Source organism: Hevea brasiliensis, unplaced genomic scaffold, assembly GCF_030052815.1.
Source record: "Hevea brasiliensis isolate MT/VB/25A 57/8 unplaced genomic scaffold, ASM3005281v1 Scaf369, whole genome shotgun sequence".
Lineage (NCBI taxonomy): Eukaryota > Viridiplantae > Streptophyta > Magnoliopsida > Malpighiales > Euphorbiaceae > Hevea > Hevea brasiliensis.
In genome coordinates this window covers 36164-55445 of record NW_026614883.1, presented here as the reverse complement: position 1 = coordinate 55445, position 19282 = coordinate 36164, and the positions used below count along the sequence as shown (strand labels likewise).

Below are 19282 nucleotides of genomic sequence, written 5' to 3'. Positions count from 1 at the left end.
TTTTTAAAATAATCTTTATTCTTGATTTGAATTATTCCACAACTTAAATTGATTTAATACATACGACCTGTCATTACAAGAAACAAATGGGATGAGTGAAATCCAAAAAGAGAAAATACTACTTTTTTTTTAGTAAATTGCAATCCAACACTTTGAAAAAATATTGTAATCTTCCACAAATAGACAGCAATCGCTCAGTTCACCTTCCTGCAGTTCGAACGAATTTGTCCTTCGTTTCCTGTCAGCGGTTTTATATTCCCCATCTTAATCATAGACCTAGCAAAATCGGCAGAAAAAGCTTTGGCATTTGAGCTGTAAGTGTTTACTACACCATCAGTGGAGCCGCCATTAAAAAGTTGTTGATCCGAATGAAGAAGACCTCTTTTCTGTATTAAATTGGTGAAGTATGCAGTGTCAAATTGTGCAGGTGTTGGGTCCAGAGGCGATAGAGTCGAATTGCCACCAATGCTTGGGCAAGTTAATCTTCGCTGTTGTGCAAATTCAGGGTCAATATTAGTTTCATTGTAGATTCGGTTCCTGAAGACAAAACATTGTGCAAACCCTATAGTATGGCCACCCGAAAGAACAACAAGGTCTCTTTCGTCGAGACCTTGGTTTTTGAAGTTGTTAATAAGTGCAGGAAGGTCCATAAATGGCGATGGGATGTCACTGTCTGCCTTTGCCCTGCTAGCGGTAGTTGAGTCTCTCCTCCCAAGTTCCACGTTCCATGTTGGCCCTCCAAGCTGCATATTTTTCATATATATTAGCCATCACTAATTGCCATAATTTAGGTTCTACTTTCATATATCATACATGTTTAATTTTCTGCAACAAGCATTAGAGATAATATAGCAATTACCGCAACTACAGAATCGCGGGCTACGACAGCCAAAACGTCTGCGCAGGAGACCACGGAGCAACCACACACTTCGTCCACTGCCTGCTTAATCTGGTCGATAACTTCAAATCCTCTAGCAGAGTTTAAATTAGGGCGAGCATTCTTTTCACTGTCAATAGTGGGTGAAGGATCCAGAAGAATTGATGCATCACAGCCCTGCATGTATTACCAATAAAAGCCAAATCATTAATAAATTATAATTAATAACTTGATTAATTATCATGAAATGATCAAATTTAAATGAGAAATTGGGAAAATGCAGTACATTAACAAAACAGTCGTGGAAATGCAGGCGTAGTAAAGAAGCACCCATCCGCTGTTCTTTGTACACTGCAGCCTCAACGAGTCGTTTAATGGTTGGTAAAGCTTCGGGACACACGCTGTCATAGTAATAAGGAGAAAGCGAAGATGAAGATACACTAGCAACAGCAGCAGCCAATATAATCAAGGCAGAAAGATAAAAGATGCCGCCATGCGAAGCCATGCTTATTGCTTAGTAATTGATGAATTGTGAACTCTGAAAAACTAAGGTGACAGCAAGGTATGTATGAGATTAGGGTGCTTCTTCCGTATTCATCAATGGTTGGTATTTATAGATAGGGAAAGACAAGAGTTTGGTTTCTTTTTCTTGGACTTGGCCAACTCCTAGATGGCTTAGCTTCTGAGAATCTAAGAGTTGCAAGAAACCTTCGGATTCTATCCATGGGGAAATATTAACTGTAGTTTTAAGGAATTGTTTGATCTGGTCATGTATTTTAAAATTTCTCCGTGTACAGACTGTCTAATGTCTGCCTTGATATGTTAACAACCTCTCATTTCTCCGCAATAAATTAATCTGAATTTGATAGATTGGAAATATAAAATTTTTGGCCACTTGTCTAGGCAGGTGAGCTTTTGTTAGAAGCAGCATCTTATCCACATCGATATGGTCAGCACATTCCTATACTACTAATTGATAGTGTCTTAAACAATGTATTTAGTAAGATCGCTGCATTATAATCAGATAATGTAATGCAGCACATAAACGTCGACCAAAATTATAAATTAAGAAAGAATAGAAGTTTTAATATATGCTAATAAACCTCCACTGGTTAATGGCTCCGAAGGAGTAGGTCAGTCATCCATATGTGAAATTTCCATAGCATTTGCTTCTCCAACAACTATTTTGTCATCAATTACATTTGCATAATGATTTTAAGGCATGACCAAGTAAAAATGATATTAATAAAATAAATAAATATATATATATATATATATATATATATATATATATATATATATATATTGTTAAACATAATTATTCATCAACACTGCCATTAAGATATCATTAAGCTTAATTTATGCCTTTTTAATTCTTCTAAAAATTCTTATCTAAACTTAATCCACCATATATTCAATATATACACATATGAGATTCATATATTTAATGAGTATATCTCATCATACATTTTATATTTTGAATCCATAATAAATAAAGTTTAGACAAAAAAAAAAATCTTAATTTCTCTTAGGTTGAAGCCGCGTATTATTTATTGTTGAATTGTTTCTGGACAAAAGTTTGGGGTTGGCTATTAGTTGATTGCTTCTCAAGTAACTTCATTCTTGTTTATTCAAAACCTTGTCATGAAATTTTTATTTCTTTTTTTATTTTATTCTTTTGGGTTATGAAAGGGAGTGTCAATTCAAATACTACCCGACCAAATTACAGGCCTTGTTAGCTAATTTCTCTTCCAAAACTTGAACCAGTCATGCAAAACTCCTTAGTTCTATTGGCATGATAGCATATATACGAAGTTTGTTAGTATACCATATATGGACGGATGGATCAATAAAATTGCAGCAATTAGTTAATTGGTGACCCCGTGTAGCTCAAAATGAGCATTGATTTTGATGATAACAAAACTCAAACAGAATCTATCTAACCCAACTTTAAAGTGATGTGTAGATTTTTTGTCTTATTCCTAAAGTAACTTTGAAGTTGCATCTAAGGAGAAAGGATACTCAAAGGCATTTCAAGACAAATTCAAAATGAGAAAAGAACAAGACTATGGAAGCCAAGACTCAAAGAAAATGTATGAAAGGCATAGTATTAGAGATTGAGTCTTAGGTCTTTTGTGAAAAGAATAAATGAGAACTTAGTCGAATGGAGCTCAAAAATAAAATTTTATTTTCTGATTACTTTTTCTCATCATGACCTTGGACATTACTATTGAAACATTTTACATTGCAAGTTGAGACGTGCAGCTGTTGATTTAGTTTGCTAGCTGGTTTGCTAAAATTTTTAGTTTGCTAATGTGTTTGCTAAAAAAATTAGTTTACTAATCAGTTTACTGACTGCTACCAATATTTCATTAGTTTACTAATTGATCAGAGCTGCTCAACTTCGCACAAAAGGATAAAATAACGGCCATTTTGTCTTGGGAAGTGTGAATAACGTTCCAAAAGGGTTTCAAATGGTGTAAAATGATTTGAGACTATAAATACACCTTCTTTACTTCTTTACTTCATTTACACTTGATGAAAGCTTACATTTGAACTCCAACTTTGATTTTTCATTTATTGCTTTCATTCAAGAGCTTTAAAGTCTTTGAGCTACCATTGGCAAATCAACTCATCTCTTCTTTATAGTTTGATTTGTATTGAGTAAGAGTGAGTGTTGAAACATTAAATTGCATTTAAGAGAGGTTGTACAAGCACCTATTGAAGCTTGAGAGAGTAAGTGCTTGTGATAGCACTTGTGAAGGTTTCAAGCTACCTTGGTAAAAGCTTGGTGTTGAAAAGTTGTAAAGGGCTTTTGGTCTCTTGCCTTCAAAAGAGCAAATAGTGGAGAGAAGACTCAAAGAGGGTTCTTTGAGAGAGTGGATGTAGGCTAGTTAAGCCGAACCTCTATAAAAATAGTTGTGTTTGATCTCTCTAACCTTGACCTCCTTATTTTTGTGCAATTTAAATTTTACTTTTTATACATGATATTGAATGTTGGTTGAATAGATTGAATTGATAAACTTGAGGACATATTGAGTGACTTGAGAAATTAGTTGTATATTGTATGATACATGTTTTGTTAGATATTGCCATATACATTGATTGAGGCTTGAATTGTAACTTAGGAACACATTGTTGAAATACATATTACTTTCATTATATATATAGAAAAGCATCTAGTTGAATAAAGTCACAATTTTTCATTAGGCTACAAGCAAGAGCCGAAAAATTGTTAAAGTCCAATTCACCCCCCTCTTGGACTGTTTTGGGACAACAAATTGGTATCAGAGCCTGGGTTCTCTTGCTTAGGGTGTTACAACCTTAGAGTGATCCATAATGGCTGGTTCATCTAGCAATACTGCCGGTATACCCGCACCATTAGCTGAAGGCTACTCAATCACTAGACCACCACTCTTCAATGGCACTAATTATTCATTTTGGAAAGTAAGAATGAGAAATTTCATACAATCTATAGATATTGATGCATGGAAAATTATTAAAAATGGTCCACATGTTCCTCAAAAGAATGGTCCAGGAACTACAAAAGTTCCAAAACTTGAAGATGAATATGATGACAATGATTGGAAGAAAATTTTCTATAAATGCTAAAGCTATTAATATTTTGCATTGCTCACTTGACCTTAATGAATACAATCGTATTTCAGGATGTCAATCTGCTAAGGAAATTTGGGATAAGCTTGAAGTCACTTATGAAGGAACTGATGTCGTCAAAGAGTCCAAAGCAAACCTTCTTATTCGAGATTATGAGCTATTTGAAATGAGGCCAGGAGAATCAATTGCGAATATGAGTACAAGGTTTACTGATCTTGTAAATCTTCTCAAAGCGCTTGGTAAAAAATTTGAGGAAGCTGAACTTGTGAAGAAAATTCTTAGATCACTTCCAAAATCTTGGGAAGCAAAAACAACAGTTATCCAAGATACCAAGGATTTCAAAACATTCACTTATGATGAACTCATTGGATCTCTCATTGCACATGAAATGGTATATAAAAAAGATAAAGTTGAAAATGAGCAAAAGAAGAAGAAAAGCATTGCTCTCAAGTCAAACAAGGATGAAGATAAGAAGAAAGGAGTTGCATTCAAAGTTGACTCAAGTGACAACTCAAGTGCTTCAAGTGATGATGATGATGAAATGGCTATGCTTGCAAGAAAATTCAAAAGAGCTTTCAAGAAGGGAGGAAGCAAATACAAGAAATTCTTGAAAAAGTATACTCCCAAGGATAAACACTTCAGGGATTCAAAAGAAGAAATTGTATGTTATGAGTGTCACAAACCTGGACATATCAAGCCCAAATGTCCATTACTCAAAAAGAAGAAAGGAAAAGAAGATAGGAGCAAGAAAGCTATGAAAGTAGTATGGAGCAACAATGAAGAATCTTCAAATGATGAATCAAGTGACAAAGAAACTGCTCTTCTTTGTATGATGGCACTTGAAGAGAAAGTCGAGAGTTCACAAAAGGAAGAAGAAAGTGACAATGAGGTTGTTTCAAAGGGATGAAGGAAAGTGATAAATGGTATATAGATAGTGGTTGTTCAAAGCACATGACCGGTGAAAAGGACAAGTTTTCAGAAATTACAATGAAAGATGGAGGATATGTAAAATTTGGAGATAAAGGGAAAGGAAAAATAATTGGAAATGACACAATTGGAACCAAACCTTGTATTGAAGATGTGTCGCTTGTTGAAGGTTTGAAATACAACTTGCTAAGTGTAAGCCAACTCTGTGATAAAGGTTTTGAGATAAAGTTTACTTCTTCTCTATGTACAATCAATAACTTAGATAATGATACATTGTTCATTGCCAATAGATCTAATAATGTTTACTTGCTTGACATGAATAATTTTGAAACTAATCATGGTACATGTCTAGTATCTCTTGATAACTCTAGTTATTTGTGGCATAGAAGACTGGGTCATGCAAGCATGCATACACTCTCAAAATTATCTCAGAAAGAACTTGTTAATGGTCTTCCTAAGATTAATTATGAAATGAATTTCAATGTAGAGCACGTGCACTAGGAAAGCATACTAGAGCATCTTTTAAATCTAAAAATATTGTGTCTACCACTAGGCCACTAGAATTGCTTCATCTTGATTTATTTGGACCCGTAACTCCAACTAGTCTTGGTGGGAAGTCATATGCTTTAGTTATTGTTGATGACTATTCAAGATATACATGGACATTTTTCCTTGCTCACAAAGATGAAACTTTTGAAAAATTCACCTCTTTTAGTAAAATGGTTCAAAATGAAAAAGGCTTTTGCATCTCATCTATAAGAAGTGACCATGGAACTGAATTTGAAAATCATTTATTTGAGAAGTATTGTGATAAATATGGAATCAACCATAATTTTTCAGCTCCTAGAACACCACAACAAAATGGAGTTGTAGAAAGAAAAAATAGGACTTTATAAGAAATGACTAGAACTATGTTGAATGAAAATAATTTGCCAAAGTACTATTGGGCTGAAGCTGTTAATACATCTTGCTATGTGTTGAATAGAGTTTTGATTAGACCAATTTTGAAAAAGACCCCCTATGAGCTGTGGAAAGGAAGAAAACCAAATATCTCATATTTCAAAGCATTTGGTTGTAAGTGCTATATTTTAAATAACAAGAAGGATAACTTGAAAAAATTTGATGCTAAATCCGATGAAGGAATCTTTCTTGGGTATTCAACATAGAGTAAAGCCTATAAAGTGTTCAATAGAAGAACTTTAGTTATTAAGAAAACCATTCATGTTTTGTTTGATGAGACTAACCCTTCTATCGAAAGGAAAAATGTTTGTGATGATAATAATGAGCTGGTTTTTGGAAAAGAAAATATAATATCAAGTCAAGAAATGGAACAAATTGATGAAAAAGATGAAGAAACTCAAGGAGAAACTACAATAGATGTCCATGATGCCAATGAAGATCAAATCAATGAAGAAATGCCAAATTTGGAAGAATTACAAGTAAATGAGCCCCAACATGAAGATTTACCTAAAGAATGGAGATTCCATAGAAATCATCCCCAAGAAGACATTATTGATGATCCATCTCAGAGGATGATAACTAGAGCACAATTGAGAAGATATTTTGGTAATGTTGCTTTTGTTTCACAAATTGAACCTAAATGTTTTGAAGATGCTCAAAATGATGAAAGTTGGATTCTTGCCATGCAAGAAGAACTAAATCAATTTGAGAGAAATAAAGTTTGGAATTTAGTGCCTAAACCAAAAATCATTCAATTATTGGTACTAAATGGGTTTTTAGAAATAAAATGGATGAAAAAGGCAATGTTGTTAGAAACAAAGCTAGACTAGTGGCTCAAGACTACAACCAAGATGAAGGGATTGATTTTGATGAAACATTTGCTCCAGTTGCTAGAATTGAAGCTATTAGAATGTTGTGTGCCTTTGCATGTTACAAGGATTTTATGCTTTATCAAATGGATGTCAAGAGTGCATTTTTAAATGGTTATATTAATGAGGAAGTGTATGTTGCACAACCTCCAGGCTTTGAAAATCATGAGCATCCAAATCATGTTTATAAACTTACTAAAGCCTTATATGGTTTAAAACAAGCTCCTAGAGCATGGTATGAAAGGCTTAGTAAATTCCTTTTACAAAATGATTTTCAAAGAGGCAAAGTGGATACAACACTTTTTATTAAGAAGCATCATAATGATATGCTCATTGTGCAAATTTATGTTGATGATATAATTTTTGGTGCTACTAATGAATCTCTTTGCAAGAAATTTTCTAAGATTATGCAGAATGAATTTGAAATGAGCATGATGGGTGAGCTCACATTTTTTCTTGGACTTCAAATTAAGCAAATGAAAGATGGCATCTTCATAAATCAATCAAAGTACATCAAGGATATGCTAAAGAAATTTAAAATGGAAGATTTGAAGAGCATGGGCACTCCTATGAGTTCAACAATAAAAATGGACAATGATAAAAAAGGTAAAAAGTGGATACCAAGCTTTATAGAGGTATGATTGGCTCTCTTTTGTACCTTACTGCATCTAGACCAGACATACACTTTAGTGTTTGCATGTGTGCAAGATTTCAATCATGTCCTAAAGAATCCCATCTAAGTGCAGTTAAAAGGATCTTTAGATATCTCATTGGCACACACTCAATTGGTTTATGGTATCCAAAATGTGAATCATTTAATCTTGTTGGTTATAGTGATTCCGATTTTCTTTGGAAGTAGATTGGATAGAAAAAGCACTTCAGGTACTTGTCAATTTCTTGGTCTTGCACTAGTTTCTTGGCACAGTAAGAAACAAACTTCAGTAGCTTTATCTACAGCTGAGGCAGAATATATAGCTGCTGGTAGTTGTGTTGCTCAAATTTTATGGATGAAACAACAATTGGAAGATTTTGGTTTAAAATATAATCTTGTTCCAATTAGATGTGACAACACAAGTGCCATAAACTTGATCAAAAATCTAGTCCAACATTCAAGAACAAAACATATTGAGATCAGACATCATTTTATTAGAGATCATGTTCAAAATGGAAATATCAAAATAGAGTTTGTTGCCTCTGAAAATCAACTTGCTGACATTTTTACAAAACCACTTAATGAAGAAAACTTTTGTAAAATTAGAAGAGAAATTGGTATGTGTGAACCACTTGCTTGAGTGATCTGCTATGATATAAGGTTGCTGAGAAATTTCTAAAGAACATTAGCTAACTTGTTTGTGTACTCGAGAAATCAGTTTACTAAGTTGTATGCTAATGTTACGTGACTAAAATTAGTTTGCTATATCGTGTATTGTTCAAATTTCAAACCAAAAGGTGATTGTGCTTGAAATTCTCTGCGTGTCCAGCAGTGCACTTATCTTTTCACATTTGATATCACATTCTCAGTGCTGTGTCAGACATATAGAAATATATATTTGTGCATATAAAGATAGATAGACTTGTTTGAAATAATAATAATAAAAAAAAAAGAAAACAGGCTCAGATAAAGTACACTGGAATAGAAAAGCGCGGGACTCAAGAGAACTTAAATCCTCTGCCACACGAAACCGTCACCCTCTCTCTCCTCTGCATTGATTCACGACATTTCACCTCCAAAACAAACCCATTTTCTTTCTGGCAAAACAAACCCATTCTCATCTATCCGCTCATCTCTCTCTTCTCTTCTTCGTTCTTCACTTACCGAAAAGCCATTGTCAGATTTCACCATTTTTTTTATGTTGATGGCTCGTGCAAAACGCAAATCCCCTGTTGCTGCTGCTGCTTAGTCATCCTCATCAGCCTCCGACGATATCCCTGTCGCCACATTATGAAAGAAATTGAAGGGAAAGAAGAACTTACCTGAATCGAAATCAACCAGTGCATATTCCGACCCATCCACGCCTGTCGAACCCACTGTATCAGCACCAGAAAAGAAAAAGAAGCGAAAAATGCGAGGGATTGGTACCCAACGCAAAAATGGTGCTTCCAAATCTTTGGGTTCAGTGGACAAGGCATTGCTAGATTGTAAATTTGTCAAATGGGAGTACTTTGGACAGGTAAATTTTCAATTCAAAGAACTTTTTGAGTTTCAAGGATGGATGGATGTTTGTGAATGTACAAATGAGTATTACCCTAGACTTGTTCAAGATTTTTATAGGACTTTAAGAACAGTTGATGATGAGGACAAATTTGAGGTTGTTTTGAATGACAGTGTATATGGTGTCTCTGTTGAAATGATAGCTACGGCTTTGAACTTGCCTAATGATGGAAATAAAATTTCCACACATAAAGATGTTGCTAGGGTGGCAGGATTTAATTTGGTTGAGTTTGAAAGCGAAGTATTCCTGCTAACTTGCCACACACATGAAAAGTCCACTAGCACAAAAGCTTTTCAACATATCAAAATCATTCACAGTATGGTGAACTACATTTTCTGTCCCAAATCTGGTAGCTATGGTTATTTGAGTCACCTAGACATGTGTATTATGTGGCACATTGTTAACAAAGTAAGGATGAATTTGGCTTATTTGATTTTCAAAAACATGTGCAAAGCTTATGGGATTGGAAAACTGCCTTATGCACATCTCTTGACTGCTGTGTTTAGAGAGCTGAATATAAATGTCTCTAGGGAAAGTTCTAGGACTGATTTGATTGTGCTTAGAGAAATTCACTCTGACACTGATGGAAGAAAGAAAAGGTTTGAAAAGGGTGGTTCTTCCTCAGCTAAGGTAGGTTCTGATTCTACAAATGAATTTATGAGTGAGCTTCAAGGGCTAAAAGCTGCTGTTAATGATCAGTTTAGTTCAACTCATCAGTCCATTGAACTTTTGAGAAAATTTATGGATGTGGTTGACTACAAAGTGAGTCACCTGCTTACTCAAAATGAGGAATTAAAAAGGCTAATTGTGGATCTTCAGCAGGCCAAGGAAACTGGTTTCCCAACTAAAGTTGAGGCTGCTACTCAAGTCTCTGCTGATCAGGGTGAAAGTAATAAGGTTGGTGAGTCTCCAGCTGGTGTGGCACATGAAAGTGACCAAGTAGCTGAACCTGAGCTTGAACCTGCAGTAGAAGCCCCTGTTGATCATGCTAGTGGACAAGTCATTGAACCTGAAATTGGTTCTACAACTGGTATACCTACTGAGCCTGATAGTGAAAAGGTTGTAGAACCTGAAGGTGAGCTGCCTGTTGAACCTCCAAGCGCACCACCTGTTGAACCTGCTGCTGCCCCTACGCAGCAATAAGAAGCCTCTCTAAAGGATCACCAAGCTAGTGCTCCATCTCAACTCTCTACAGCTGCTGTCCCTGCAGCCAAGAAAGGTAGAAAAAGAACCAAGTCGACCGTGTCAAATCCATATCTGTCACTAGCTGCCGCTCTTCAACCACCATCTGATGAAGATGAGCCATAAAAGGATGATCAATTGGCTGACCAAGAATCTCAGCCCCTTGCTGCTAAACCCACCAGGAAGAAGTTGGTGCCTTCTAAATCCACTCGCAAGAGCAAAAGACTAAAATGATTCCCATCTAATCTGGATTTTTAGTTTTCTATCTGCATTTTTAGTTTACTAGTCTGTTTGCTACTATGGGTTTTTAGTTTGCTACTGTTCACCTTACTGCATTTAAATTTGGGCTAACATGATTCTTTTTGGGTTATTTTCTCCTATTTCCTTTTTGATTGATGACAAAAAGGGGGAGAATAGGATGGATATGGTTATATGTGTTTATACTTGTGTTGATGGACATGGATATGTGTTGATACTTGTGTTAATGGATATGGATATTATGTGAATAGGTGTTTAAAGGATGGATGTGTTGATACTTAGATATGTGTTTATACTTGTGACAAATGGAAATGCTTTTTGAGAATATTGTGAACATGCTTTATAGCATAAACTCAGGGGGAGCTTATGTACAGAAAATAGATTTCTTGGAAATTATGTGCATATATTTAGGGGGAGCATTTTCAGCATACTATACTGCTTGGATTTACATACTCACATAAACTTTCACACACTTTTATTTTTTATTGTTGACTCAATTGAGTTTTGTCATTATCAAAAGGGGGAGATTGTTGACCCCGTTGATGCATACATTTTGCATAGTCATTTAGGTTTAATTTCATAGCCATTTTATTTGATTATTAGTCAATTTTTAGCTAATTTCATTAGTTAATTAGTTAGTTTTTCATAATTGTCAATTATAGATTAATTTGTAATTTTTACTTTGTTTTGTAGGAAAAATGGTGTTTTGGAAGGACTAAAAAGAAATTTTGCCATTGAGGAGTTATCTCTACAGCCAAAGATGTCAAAAACAAGTTTTAAAGTTGAAATATGCATTGGCCAAATTGCGCATAACTTGCCGCATAAGCCATACAGATCTGCATAAGGAGAAAAATCACTGTTCCAATACCTGCCGAATTGTGCATAAGGAGAGTGCATGGCTTATGCAGATTCATGCCCCCTTATGCAATCTCACGGAATTGTGCATAACCTATGCACCTGGTCATGCAGTTTCGCATAAGTGAGCCAGAAACCAGCCGAAAACTGCATAAGGGACTGCATGACTTATGCAGTCCACTTATGCAGTCCCACAAAGATTTCATTAATGAGCTGGCAAAAGATTTCCTCAGAAAATCCCTCCTAAAACACACTATTTTAGGGCTCCATGTCAGAAAATGCTATAAATAGCCTTTGTCGACACCATATTTTGGCCGATCCCCAAAATCAACAAGACTTTGAAACCGATCCCCAGCACTAGGTCTCCCTGGGCCAGCCAATGACATTTCCGACTTCTCTTCATTTTTCTTTACCAGATGACCATATTCCCGAACTCTCCTTAAAAGGAATTGAATCAATGCTAAGTCCTAACATTCGTTAAAGCCCTGCCGATCTCTCAAATCATTTACCGATCTCTCAAACCCGCTGTCGAATTTCCGGACCCGTCGGGTTTACCCCTGATCTCTGTTGATAAATGAAGTGAACTAGCATTAGATCTTTTCTTACCAGTTTTAGTGCCGATCTCCTTTTCGAAAGATTAAGAGCTAAGGTTTTGGTTCGGTTTAACGAGGGTTCCGATCTTAAGTCTTCAAGTTAAATTTTCAATTTTAATCAAGTCCCGTTCAGCATTTCTTCCCCACCGATCTAATGCTTATTGTGCTTTCCGATCTCTTATACTTAGATTAATAATTGCATTTTTGTCTTGCTGTGCTCATACAATCAAATACTCAGACAAACAATGGTTTAAAATTTTCCGATCACAACCCTTCATTGAACAAAGAGGCATTCCATTTCATTTCATAATTTGTACAAGTTATTGGTGGGGATCACCCCGGCTGATTGTCTGCTCACTCTCTCTCTCACCCTCGGCTTCACTGTCCTCATCGTCGCCCTCAGGAGCCAGGTCGGCCATCCAGGAGAAGTCCTCTTCAGGGTAGCGCTTCTGGAGTTCGGCCAAGAGGTCCTTGTGAGCATTCACATAGGCTCCGGCTATCCCTGTCACCATCTCTTCATCCTTCTCTTTAAGCTCCTCATCCTTCGCCTTAAGCTCCTCGATGAGTTGGGCGACCTGAGCAGCTTCGTTGGCGTGAAGCGCCTGGACTTCCCCAAGAGCACGGTCCCTCTCAGCCAAAATATGATTCTGCTCGCCACTGTCTTCATGGAACTTTGCCCGTCCTCGACTTGAGATATATAATCCAGCGGATGAGAGTTGGGATCGGAGGAAGCCAATTCTGATTTTTCTTCCCGATCTCCTTACCCAGACTGGACCTTTTCCCAAACCATGGTCCGATTCACTGTGCACTCCACATTCGGACTCATGGAGTGAGTCAAGATGTCATCAAGGTTGCTCGAGGATAGCTGTCCGATCCTCCCAAGAAAGATGGAAGACCCCAAGACTTGGGCAAACCGGGTTCTCCGTCTGATCAAGTTATTCTTCAAAGACTCCATTAACTTCAGGCGCCACGAGAGGCGGTCCTCCCAGAAGATTGAGTAGGCCCCTTTCCGTGCTTGGGACAATCGAAAGAGTCGGAGGTCGCTCTTCCGTTCTAGGAGGAGATCGGACAGCTTCTGAGGTCGGCGGACCCGAAGGTTGAGGCGGGTCTCTTTGTATCTCCCCAGGCTCATGACCGGGTGTTTGAAGTCATTCCGAACGCTTCATCTCCTTTATCTTCCGGGAGATCTCTCTTTCCTTCTTCCGCTTCCTAGAACCCTCACCACCCGCCATACCTGCACAAAGAAAAGGTTAGTGAGATCGCTAAGGTCGTGAGAACCGAGATATAGAAAATACCAATGCCGAGGTCAGAGAGCGGAAGTTCGCGGTCTTGGCCAGTGAGCAATTGAATAGTCCAATGGTGCAGCTCGGCAGTCACCGCATCCAAACAAGAATACTTTTGAGTGGCGGCCTGACTCTTCAGATCCATCACTATTAAACTTTCCTCCTGACTCAGGGTAATGTGCTTCGGAAGCAAGGGCCCCTGGTACCACCAGCTCTGAGGAAGTCCTCAGCGGCTCGGATCTTTGCTCCTCGGAATGAAGAAAGCGGTTCTTCCAATTCTTAAGGGATGAGGGCAAATCGGAAAAGAGCTCGCAATTAGGCTTCCGCTGAAAGAACCAATGTTAAATCATCCTTTCGGCGAGTTAGTCTGTGCAGCTCGGCGAACACCTTAGCCGTAGGACTGATTCCCTTAGCACGGCATAGACCTCGGAAGGCTACCAAGATCCGCCACGAGTTGGGGTGAATTTGAACAATGCATGCTCGGTGAAGTTTTAAGACCTCCTTGTAGAAATCGTCTAGAGGGAACCTCAGACCGGCCTTTAACTGTTCCTCGTACACCATAACCATGTCATTCTCTTCAAAGGAGTGATCGACACGAAGATCGCCGTGGCACTTGATTAGCTCGTACGAATCAGGCCGAATATTATATTCTTGGCTGAACGATTGCAGATCAGATTCTCGAAGAACCGACGGTAGCTCGTCTATAGGGAGAGTCTCTCTCCCTGAAGAAGGTGCGAGCCTCGATGGTATGACCCGCCCCCGAGTTGGAGCGGAGGCCCTGGGAGGTTCTTGTTGAACGCTTGGCCCGACTGCCTCTTCTTCATCAGACGATGACCACGAGAACTGAATCGAAGGAGGGCTCGCCGCTCTCTGACCTTCGGCACCGTTCATTTTCAAAAGAAACAAAGAATTTAAATTAAAAAGAGGATCAAAGCCCTTACAGTCCGATCGTCGGAAGAACTTGAGAAAACGAGAGAACTTCGAAGTTGTGAGCAGGGGATTGAAGATGGAATGAGAGAACAACTGGCTAACCCTCCCACCCCTATTTATACTAGTCCGAGCATTTAATGCTCGCGAGGTTCTAGGCAGTGCATCGATTGGTGGGACTCGACAGCTGTTCTGACACTTCTCTCAAATATCTGAATGTTCAGAGATCGGTTAATTAGAGATCGGCATAATGAGTTAAATATTTTGAATAAAGGATCAGTTAAGTGTCATTCAGGTAAAGAACCAGATCGGATAACCACATTAGAGATCGAAAAAATAATCAATGCAAAAATAATAAGATGATAACCGATAAAATAAAGTCTTTATTTTCAAAAGATCGGATTACATCATTTGGGCGATCTCTAGGATCGGATTACACTAACATTGGATCACATCATTTCTGTGATCTCTAGAGATCGGATTGCATTGAAAATAAAATACATCATTTGGGCGATCTCTAGGGATCGGACTACAATAAAGGTCTAACTACATCATTTGGGCGATCTCTAGAGATCTGATTACATTTTAGGATTACATCATTTGGGCGATCTCTAGAGACCGGTGGAACATCCTATCTAAAGGACCTATGTCAAAGCCCAGTCTCGTGGCTGAATCAAAAGAGGTGTTTGATCAGTAGACCAGGCTATTGACATCGGATAGATGTACACTCGGATGGGGTGACTATGACTCCCATGAAGATGAGAGACATCGTCACCGATGTTACCACTCGAAACCGACCCGCTGTCGGAACACCCAATGTGGAGGAAAGACGCTGTCGGAACACCCAATGTGGTAAGAAGCCGAATGAACTCAGTTGAGTGACTCAAGATCGGTACAACCAAGGTCCGCAATACAGATCGGTCAAATCCAGTCCTCTCACCATCGTCAGTAAAGGTCATTCGATCACCGGGATCGTAAATTTTCAGTCGGTGAGTAAAGAAGTCCATCGGAAAAAGATCAAAGCCACGCTTATAGCGAACTTCCACCGAGCTAGAGCAGGAAAGTAAGAAAGTAAGAGAGGAAAATCTGATGAAGGAAATGTCTCCGTCGACAGTTGTATATATAGGGGAGGATTAGCATTTATTGCTAAGCAGAAAACGAAGCGGACGCTTCGAGAATCGAGGGACAATTAATGCTTTGACCAGACCGGAGAAAAGGAGAGATCGGAATAATAGATCGGAAGGTGGGAGACCAGCATGAAAGGTCGGAAAGAACATGTGAAAGAGATCAGAAAGAGGAGGGATCGGTAGGCAAAAAGAATAAGACAAATTCCAAATAACCGTCGTCAGAATCAGAGCCGAGATAGTTAAGGCGTTGCGAGCGAGATCTCCACCGCACGCCTAAGAATCGCCACTTAATCTTGAGTGCGAGGGTATGTCATGATCCTGTACATCCCAATCTCCACCGTTGATCCCACTTGTAAGGACAAACCGGAACCCTTAGATCAAGAGAGAAGGCAGCGATGCAGCGTCTTTCGCTCTTAACCCTGATCGTTAGGACAAGGAAATTTGGGACCGTCAGATGGAAAGAAGAAAAGGACAAATATTATGAAGAGTGATCTCAACCATTCATTTTGATTCTCTTTAATTCCTGAACCTCCGATCATGTCCTTCGAAATCTCGACCCTCCATCTCCCTCAAATAAATCCTGACCCTTCACGAAGAGCACCCGATTCCTATAAATACCTGCATAAAAACTGTTCAAGGGAGGGACGGGCAAGAAAAATAGACAAGAGGTTGTTATTATAGCAGAGGAACTCTGAAATTTCATTTAGTTTACTACTCTGCTACTTAGAAGTGTCAATCAAAAGACTTTTGAAACAAGTTTTCTGAAGTGTTTTTCTTGAAAAGATTCTGAATACTGGAACTCTACATTTCCAGTTTGTTCATTATCTGGTCACACTCTCACTTTCTGCCTTTTATCATTTCTGTCCAAGCTCAACTTCATTCTATTCGGTTCTTTTTATCTTGATCTGATCGAATTTTAGCTAATCACCCTCCAGTTCACGAGGAACACCACCCCCCAGGCCAATCAATCCTTGCCTTATCACTATTTGGCACCCCATAGTTATTTTAGTAGCTTTGGCTCCTTACAGGTAAGAGCTCATACTACTGTTTTATTAAGTGCTTACATTTACTTTCTGCATTTTCTTTGTTCTTCTCACATCTGTGACTTTCTACTTTTGCACAAACGATCCCCAAAGAGTGTTACTGTAAGAGCTTATATCACTGTTTTATCGAGTGTCTGCATTTACTTTCCGCATTTTCCCGTGTTCTTCTTACATCTGCAACTTTCTTCAAGACTATTTTTGCACAAACAACCCCCAAAGAATGACACTCTCAAATCATCTATTTAGTGATTAGTTCATTTTATTAATCTTCATTTTTGAAAGCAAATTTTCTAACTCCTAGTAGTATGTAAGTGGTTGGGTAAACGTAGGTAACTGCAACTTAGGGGTCTCTTTTAAAAGAGAGAACATGAATAACACGTCAGGAAGATAGCCAAACTATTAGGCTGACGTAAACAGCAATTCGGCAAGATGTCATAAAGCGAAATAGAACCAAAGTAAACATAACAGAATAGATCGGATGTTAATAGATATTGGTAAAATGACTACATGAAAAGGTCAGTGAATCAAGTCTAGTATTCCCCGTTCAGCCACAGGGTATCCAGAAACCTTATCCCCAGCATTTTGAATGCCAGAATTCTTAGTTTTAGGTTCTTAGGACCCGTAGCTGTGGTTAAATTTTTAAAGGTCGGAAAAGTCTTTGTCCGAGTCCCGTCAAAATAGAAGAGGTCGGAAGAGTCCTTATCCTATCCTTGCCTAAAAGTTTTAAATCAACTCTTAAAGGAGATCGGAGGAGGGTTCTTATCCGGTCTCCCTTCAAAATTTTGATAAACATTAAATAGGGATCGGAGGAGAGTTCTTATCCGGTCTCAACTCAAAACATTAATAAATAACTCTTAAAGGAGATCGGAGGAGGGTTCTTATCCGGTCTCCCTTCAAAATTTTAATAAACATTAAATAGGGATCGGAGGAGAGTTCTTATCCGGTCTCAACTCAAAACATTAATAAATAACTTAGAAGAGATCGGAGGAGGGTTCTTATCCGATCTCCCCTCAAAATTTTAATAAATAACTTAAAAAGAGATCGGAGGAGAGTTCTTATCCGGTCTCCCCTCAAAATTTTAATAAGCAACTTAAAAGAGATCGGAGGAGAGTTCTTATCCGATTCTCACACCCGTACACTAAGGTTGTCTCATTTACTTATGTATCTGGGTGATCCAAATTTAGTGAAAAATCAAATATTCCTTTTACCAAAAGGATTAACATTGCCGTCTAAGCCCTCCTAACTAATTTATAAAGGACGCAGAATTAAATCTACTTACCCTTATTAAGGGACGAGGTGGGGTGCCTAACACCTTCCCCACCCGTTTACGGACCCCGAACTTAGAATCTCTGTTTTGAAGTGGTTTCATTTTTAATTTAACTTCTCAAATGGTTTTCTTTAGTTTCCCTCAAAACTAAGGTGGCGACTCCTCACTCTTTTTCCCACTTCAGTGAGTGATCGTCCAGGCGACCGCAAAATCTATTGCGACAGCCTTATTTCCCATTTTAGAAAAGAGGACAAGAAGAAAAGGAAGAAAAGGGAGAGGAGAGGCAGCAGCTGAAGAGACACAATCATTTTCCACACCATTTCCAACCAGATTTGGGGATTTCTTTCTTTTCTTACATTTTTCCTACATTTCTAGTGTTGAGCTTTTTGTTTCTTAGCTTAGATTAAAGCTTTATTTCCATATAAACTCAGAATATCTTGTAAATATTATGGGTAGTGAGTAGTTTTAATTAGATTCTGGAGTAAGGGTTGTAATATTTGAGATATTTTGTGGATTTTGATTGGGTAATCCATATTTTGTGGTCTTAATGAGTTTTATTCATTTCTTGTGTGCTTAATGACATGCTTAGTGTAGGATCCCATTAAGTGATGTTCTTAATCCATGGTTGAGGCACCGAAAGGAGAAGGCCTTGTGATAGATAATCAAGGAATTGGACTTAATTAACTTAGATCTATAAATAGACTAAGGATTAAGAGGATTCACAGATTAATTAAAGAACCTAATGGGTCTTAATTAACTCTAACTCCATGAAAGTAGGATTAGATTGATTAAGGCACTCTTTGTCTCACTCGAAAGGGTATTCAAAGGATTTAAGAATTAATCTCCTTAAAACCCGTAAGTTCCACAAGATGGGATAACCAATTTGAAATCCCAAAATAGCTCGAATATGAAATCCCGAACTCCAATCTGAAGGAACGGAAGCGTGAAAAACACAAGTTTATACCATTGAATTCAAAAATTTTCACCTAGGGTCACATGCATCATGCAAGATTTATTTTTATCTATTTGATTTCAATGATAAACAACATATTAAAACTCTTTTAATATGTTTTTGGATCTGTATTTGCCATTTAAGATTTTAAAATTAATCAGATTAATTTTAGAACCCTAGATTAAATCAAGAACGATTACACTAACCTCTTGATGCCTTTGCAGTGTCTGCGCCTTTGAGATTCGTCTTGAGGACACGGATGTTGTCCCTCTAGCTTGTCCACACCAAGAACACCTATGGCAGCCCTTGAATAGCTTCTAAAGCTTTTTCTATT

General features: G+C 37.8%; 1 protein-coding gene across 1 annotated transcript; it reads right to left on the bottom strand.

Annotated features, from left to right (window-relative positions):
- Positions 1-1565, bottom strand: LOC131177231 (cationic peroxidase 1-like). Its single transcript, XM_058142193.1, has 3 exons — positions 1164-1565; positions 860-1054; positions 1-743 (listed from the first exon to the last, which is right to left on the bottom strand). Exons 1-3 carry the CDS (start codon positions 1380-1382, stop codon positions 195-197), a joined length of 963 nt encoding a protein of 320 aa, XP_057998176.1. The 5' UTR covers positions 1383-1565; the 3' UTR covers positions 1-194.
- Positions 1566-19282: the final 17717 nt, after the last annotated feature.

Coding starts and splice junctions, on each gene's coding strand:
- LOC131177231 (XM_058142193.1), bottom strand. CDS start 1,382: ATGGCTTCGCATGGCGGCATCTTTTATCTTTCTGCCTTGATTATATTG. Junction 1,055..1,163: donor TCCACGACTGTTTTGTTAAT/GTACTGCATTTT, acceptor TAATACATGCAG/GGCTGTGATGCATCAATTCT. Junction 744..859: donor CCCGCGATTCTGTAGTTGCG/GTAATTGCTATA, acceptor AAAAATATGCAG/CTTGGAGGGCCAACATGGAA.